Raw genomic sequence first — 6,351 nt, forward strand, 5'->3', positions numbered from 1 at the left:
AATAATGCACAAGAGAAGTAGAAAATATGCTGGACTGCCTCTCGTCGTAAGAGAGATTAAGAGGTTCCAAGGCACTCGGTTCTAAGAGGTTGCAAGCGTATGAACGGGCCTTAGCATTAGAGTGACTAAAGCATTGCATGTCCTGAAACCGACCAATATTACGAAATGATTTCTGCAAAATCCTGCTTTCTTCATAGAATCCTTCCTTATTATTGCGTGCCTTTTGTCACAGATTCATCTGGGAGACGATGTCTATCTCTCCGAAACAAAAATGACGCACCTTTTGAAACTGCCAAGTGACCAGAGATTCACTAAAGATCTCATGCGGTGCATCTGGTCCATCGAACAGCTGCAGCAAAGAAGCGTGACAGGCCAAGCCAGCCGTCGCCTGGCCAAACTTGGAGCCGCAGCAAAGCAAGCACTCACACCAAGGAAGGTGGCCGCAGTAAAAAGTAAGCTATGTGTTTTGGTGTATCTTCAGAATTTAGATATGTGATGCAGAGGTGGCTTTTGAATAGTGTTTATCATGTGCACTCTCAAATGCTTGAACAAAACTTTGTTGTTCTGTCTTCAATCTGCCACCAGCATCAAGAGCTTGTATAATGGGGAGGCTACCTCGTTTTTCTGATGAGGGGAGGAAGACACCTTTCTGCGACATTTACGAACAAAAGTTTGAATTAAAATAGAAGAGGAAAACACAACTTGTCCAAGGATTCCAGGAAAATATAAAAACCAGTCTGGTTTGTGCAACTGGCAGTATCAAAATTCAGGGTTTTTAATGGGAATGTCGCGAACTTTTTTCGAATCGAAGTTTCGATGATCGAATCAAGCGGTTCGAACGACTTCGAATTTTCGAACTTTCCATAATTTACAAATTCGACCGAAGTCAAATATTCGAACTTATTAAACTGAGAAGTTCGATGCTTTTCGAACTTATGACGCAGCAAAATTCGATGCTTGTCGAACTTTCGAGCTTGGTAGACTAAAAAATTCGATTATTTTCGAACTTTCGAGTTCTTGCACTAAAAGGTTCGAACCCTTTCGAACTTTCGAACTTTCTACGCTGAGAAAGTCGATAATTTTCGAACTTTCGAACTTATTAATCTAAAGAATTCGAAGATTGTCGAACTTTTGATTCCAGAAAAGTCAAAAGTTCGAACTCGAACTTTTAGGGTGAAAGTTCGAAGTTCTTCGAACTTCGAAAGACCGGCGGCCGGTTTCATTTGGATTCAAGCAGTGAGGTACATTCGTAATTTTTTTCCCAATTTTGCATGTGGTGCCGCATTCCTTGCGAAAGACAATGCCGTTTATTTCAATCATCTGGCATGCTTGGTTTTAAAGAAATAGATTCCCGAAGGAGCGACGAAGGGACGAAGGACGACGGGTTTTTCACAATTGTCGTTTGTGTCATATCTGAAGCACGCTATAGCCGGAGCTATTTATGGCAGAGATGTTAAACTTTTTTAAGAATGATCTATGTATAGCCTAGGTAAGTGTCGTCTTAAGATATGATTATTGCTGTTCAAGACGAGTTTTGAAGAAATATCCAAACATGGTACCTACGGGCAATTATGCCCTAAACTTGGTAATTTTTTCGCCTACGCTGTTTGAGGTATCGTATTTAAATTAACACGAGAGGCACTACATATTATTACCATCTACAAAATACAAAATAATGTATATATTTTTTTTCACGTTGAGGAATAAATTATCTCATGGGGGAAGATTTTCAGAATTTTTCAAGTTCAGCACGTCATACTTTTTTTTTTCTCATTTTACGCTTTTGGGACGTGTTTCTTCTGGCCTGTACAGATTTTGGTAGGAGAAATTTGTTTCATAGTTCTGGGCCTCCTGAATATGCAAGAATACAACACTTCCGGCGGGTTCTTGATAGTATTTTTTTCTCCAATTTTTTTTTTATTTTTGCACTTATTGTCATGTTTAATTATTCATTATTTATTACCAATGGCACAGTTATTTAGGTCAAAAAGGCATAGCTTTGAACTTCCGAGCCACCGAGCATGTGACGAGTACTGCCTTTTGAAAACCAGTTTCCAACAACGACCATCTACGCGATCTTTTATGCAGTGAAGAGCGACAGTAGCTCTACATATGCATAAATAATTTCAGACTAAATAAGTTCGATCATGCCCTGTTTCCCCGTATTGTTTTTTTTAACAATCCTAAATATACTGGAAGGGGGGGGGGAGAGAGAGGCTGGAGCGCCCCCCCCCCCCCCCGTTCTTCCTCTTCCGACGCCACTGGTATGGTAGAACGCTCCTCGACCTCAAGTTGTGTCAGCTTTTGTGCTTTTTGCTCGCCGTGGCGTTTCTTCCGTGCCAAAAAATAAACCTCCAAAGCAATTACAAGCAAAAATATTGTCAAGGTGCAGGCGAGCTGGTGTATGTTGATCATGATGCCAAATCCCGCGACTGGAAATGAAATTCGCAAAAAAATAGTGTAAGAAGAAAGAAAAAAAGGGGACAGGACAACGTCTCAAACTCGGCTGAGCTGAGTTTTCAGCTGAGTTGAGTTTGAGACACTGTCCTGAGGTGAGTTTGAGACGTCGGCCTGTCCCCTTTTTTCTGTCTTCTGACACTTTTTCTTTCAAATTTCATTCCCAGAGTTCAGTATGAGACGTTGTCTTGTCCCCTTCTTTCTGTCTTACAATTTTTCTTTCGAATTTCATTCCCAGTTTCAAGATTTTGCATCATGTGTAAACTAAACTCACTATATGCCAGCGTCAATCGGGCGGCGTTCGATCGGATTACTTCCAGCGTGCAAGGGAGTAGGGGGGACATTTTGCCAGATCACTTCAAGGTTTTTCTCAGCCTCAATCACCTGCCTGCCCCTTGCCGTTTCGAACTGTATGAGTATCGTTAAACGGTGCGTTCGTAGGATCACTACTTCGTGATGCACGTTAATGATCACACCGGGCTGACGGTCACGATTACTGATCTATTGTCACATGTCACTCTGCACTGGAAAATATTCCAGCACGTCCGGGACACTCGTCGTCTTATTTAGTTGCCTGACCAACTTCGCACAGTTTAAATATCACACCCGAACTTTTCTAAACCTGATTTCGTGAAAAGTGAGGCGTGAAAACATTATTTGAAACTGAAACTTTGGCGGAACATGAAAACCGGACTTCTAACTTTGCGCACTTGGACTTCAAAAAAATTTAAAACACCTTCGAAGTTTTTTTGTTTTTTTTTTTAATTTAGCTCTAAAAGAGAATCGAAACCTTCGAACTTTATGTAGAAAGAAATTTGAAATCTTCGAATTGATCGAACTTTACTTCTTTAAGAATTCGAAACGTTCGAAGTTTTCGAACTTCAGATCCAAAGAAATTCGAATCTTTCGAACTTCAAATTAGGGAAGTTCGAAATCTTCGAATTTATCGAACATCAAGTAAAGAAACATTCGAAATAATCAAACCCGAACTTTTAGAAACCGTGAAAGCTTCGAACTTTTCGAATTCGAAACCCCACGATATTGGAAAGTTGTGAATTTTTCGAATTGGAACCTCCGTACGGTCGGAAATATCGAAACCTTTCGAAATCGAACCTCAGCTCCCTTCGAAAATATCGAAACCTTTCGAAATCGAACCTAGGGTGGTTCGCGACATCCCTAGTTTTTAAGATCAGTTAGTCCACACAACAAATTGAGAGTTCAACGAAGAAAAAAAATGTTTAGAGCTATATTTACGGCGCTATACGAATTTATAGTTGGCGCCGCGGAACAATGGCCCTTACTTATCACGTGACTGGCCCATATTTATCACGTGGTGCTTGTGCTCTTTCGGAAGCTTCCTATGGCCTCTAAAAGTAACTTACTCATCTTTGTTTGAAGTATAACAAAAAAGTAAGGTTAATAAGTAAACTTCTAGAGCCCAAAGGAAATCCCTGGAAAAGCATAAGCCGACGTGATAGACCTGTGTGCTGTGCAGAGACGGTGGTGCGGAGAAACGCGTTGAAGCGGCGTCGCACAACGCTCAGCGTGCGGCGGCGGCAGCGTGACTTTGACCCGCGAGCGCCAGATACAAATTCGTTTTGTGCCGCAAATATAGCTAAATTTTTTTTCTTTGTTTTAAATTCGTTTTATGATATTCTTTTTCCATCTAGCCTGTTTACAAGAAATGTTTTTTTCCTTTGCATGTGTCCTTTAAGAAAAATGTTTATTTGTGTCGTAATCAAACCTCAACCACTGTCATCACTTCCATGAGACTCCTTGTTCGACGCCTCTTCCCAAAGGCAGTCGTCTTCAGCTTCGGTGCCGTCAAGTGCATCTGAAATCCCGCACATCTTGAAAGGGCGAGAGACGAGCGTGCGCCGATGCAGTGAAAACTTGGCGCGGCGAATAGAGCAAGCAACACAGTGGGGGGTCGGCTTGCCAAAGTTCTCTCGCCTTCTCATGCAGCAGCTCGATGTTTACAGCAAGGTGCCATTTACATTGCTCTTTCACAAAGTCGCTGAGATGTGCCTCGACGTCGGCGAACACTCCATTCATTGGGCCTCTAAAGCTCCTCGTTTCGTTGCACGCGATCAGCTTGCGTTTGTCGTCTCATCGGGTGATGCTGCCTTCATTCATGGCGAATTGTCATCCGGCAGCACTGTTGCCGATGTCGTCCACAACCAAAATGACTTTTCTTTTGAAGGCAGCAGAGTGTTTCTTTCGGACCGTCGGGCCCGAAAACTAGCCTGACTGCGGAAGATGGTGGCACCTCGGACATTGCTATTTTAAAGGGGTACGGAAACAAAAATTTAAATATTCAGATTTCGTTTGGAAATAAGTCAAGCATGACGGATAATAACCGTAAATGATAATTACACGTTTGTATTTTGAATGACTGGCTATATTGTTCGTTCCAAACGGTGCACTCGAGCAAGCGCTCGAAGAGAAGCGAATGGAGAGCGCGATGCGTCGGGATATCCGGTGCAAACAAAAACAGAAAGAAACGATTTCTCGCGTCCATGGAGTAGCAAGGCAGGCGTGGTTATGAGCTTTGCCCTTGGTGGCATTGTCAGAGTTGTGGTGGTGTCAATAGCGTCGGTGCGTTACAACCGAGCATGTGACTGGCCCATGAAGGACGTAGCTTCCACAACACTGTCAGCTTAGGGCTGAACGGGGTGGGGAAAGTAACATTTGTGTTTTGAGGGACTGGCTATCTTCTGTGGGGAGAATGGCTGTTTCCGGTTGCACGAACGAGGGTCCAAGAAAGAGGGGTGTCCTTCCTTTCTGTCTCCTTCGACCATTTGGTACAATACGCAATATGTGAGTTGAGCTAGGTGTTAAGCTAAAAGGGAAAATGTTGAAATTCCAAAGGGCGGCGCTGCTCCGAGGGAATCTGCTATGTTACGAGTACGTAGCAAGTTCCCCAACATTGTCAGATTAGCTCCCAAATAGGCTCCGCATGCATCCACCAGGTGCACATTGAAAGATTGTTTATTTAGTTTTAGAATTAGTTTTCTTGTGCCTTTCAACGGAAGACTGGTGTTTTTGAGGTTAGGGTGCAACATGCAACACATTCAAGCTAGAAAATAAGCACTGGAATTTCGTTTCCCTAACCCTTTAATGGGGATGATAGCTATTTTGAACACCATATTGCTTTGAAACCGAAACTATGTCAAACTGCGTTAGATCGCGCCTCATTGAAGCTGAAAATTGTTGGGACCCGCGTATAATACGAGCCGCAAATTTTACATGGCAAAATATGAAAAAAAAGAACTCTGATTTTATGCGGGTCTTACATTACTTCTAACTAGTAACTATTGATCCAATTTTCTTTCAGACGCCTTGAGCTACTACATCAACCGGCACCCAAACCCTGAGGCTGCCAACCCCCAAGAAGACCATGCTGTCCGTCTGCGACAGATTAACAATACAATGACGAACTTTCTTTCGGATCTGGGCCGCCCTGCCAGGTGCCGCAGTGCAGAGTGAATTTTTTCTGTAAAAGAATGTTGAGTTGGGCAAGTTGGTTTATTTTAGATTAGAAAAGCGCCAGAAAACAAGGACAACAGCGCATCGTTTCGTCTATTCTTCCTGTTGTCCTTGTTTTCTGGCGCTTTTCTAATCGAAGAATTTTTTTTCTTTTATTCTTTTTTAGTGCAATTTTTTACCTTCATGTTTTTATGTTGTGCATATTTGACCGACAGGCGTCGCACCGCACCACGAATGTTGTTTTTTTTTTTAATTATTTTATACTTGATCTCACCTTCTGTCCAAGCGCAGCGGAGGCTGCCAGCCATCTCAGCCAACCCACTGTTGAGAGAGAGTCATGTTTGCTTGAGCTCCCCCCGACCAGAACATCACGTGATACCCTCCGGACGCTGGATTGCCTGGTGT

The 6,351-nt window shown here is 42.7% G+C and overlaps 1 protein-coding gene across 1 annotated transcript in view; it reads left to right on the plus strand.

Moving 5' to 3' along the window:
- LOC120849727 (BEN domain-containing protein 5-like) overlaps positions 1-5,981 on the plus strand; it is a 7,762-nt gene extending 1,781 nt beyond the window's left edge. Inside the window, exons 3-4 of the mRNA XM_040221924.1 lie at positions 233-452; positions 5,795-5,981. Of these exons, the coding sequence (XP_040077858.1) occupies positions 233-452; positions 5,795-5,946 (372 nt within the window). The 3' untranslated portion in view covers positions 5,947-5,981. The remainder of the gene's footprint in view (positions 1-232; positions 453-5,794) is intronic.
- Positions 5,982-6,351: the final 370 nt, after the last annotated feature.

This window comes from Ixodes scapularis, unplaced genomic scaffold (assembly GCF_016920785.2).
Source record: "Ixodes scapularis isolate PalLabHiFi unplaced genomic scaffold, ASM1692078v2 PGA_scaffold2__306_contigs__length_199485367, whole genome shotgun sequence".
Lineage (NCBI taxonomy): Eukaryota > Metazoa > Arthropoda > Arachnida > Ixodida > Ixodidae > Ixodes > Ixodes scapularis.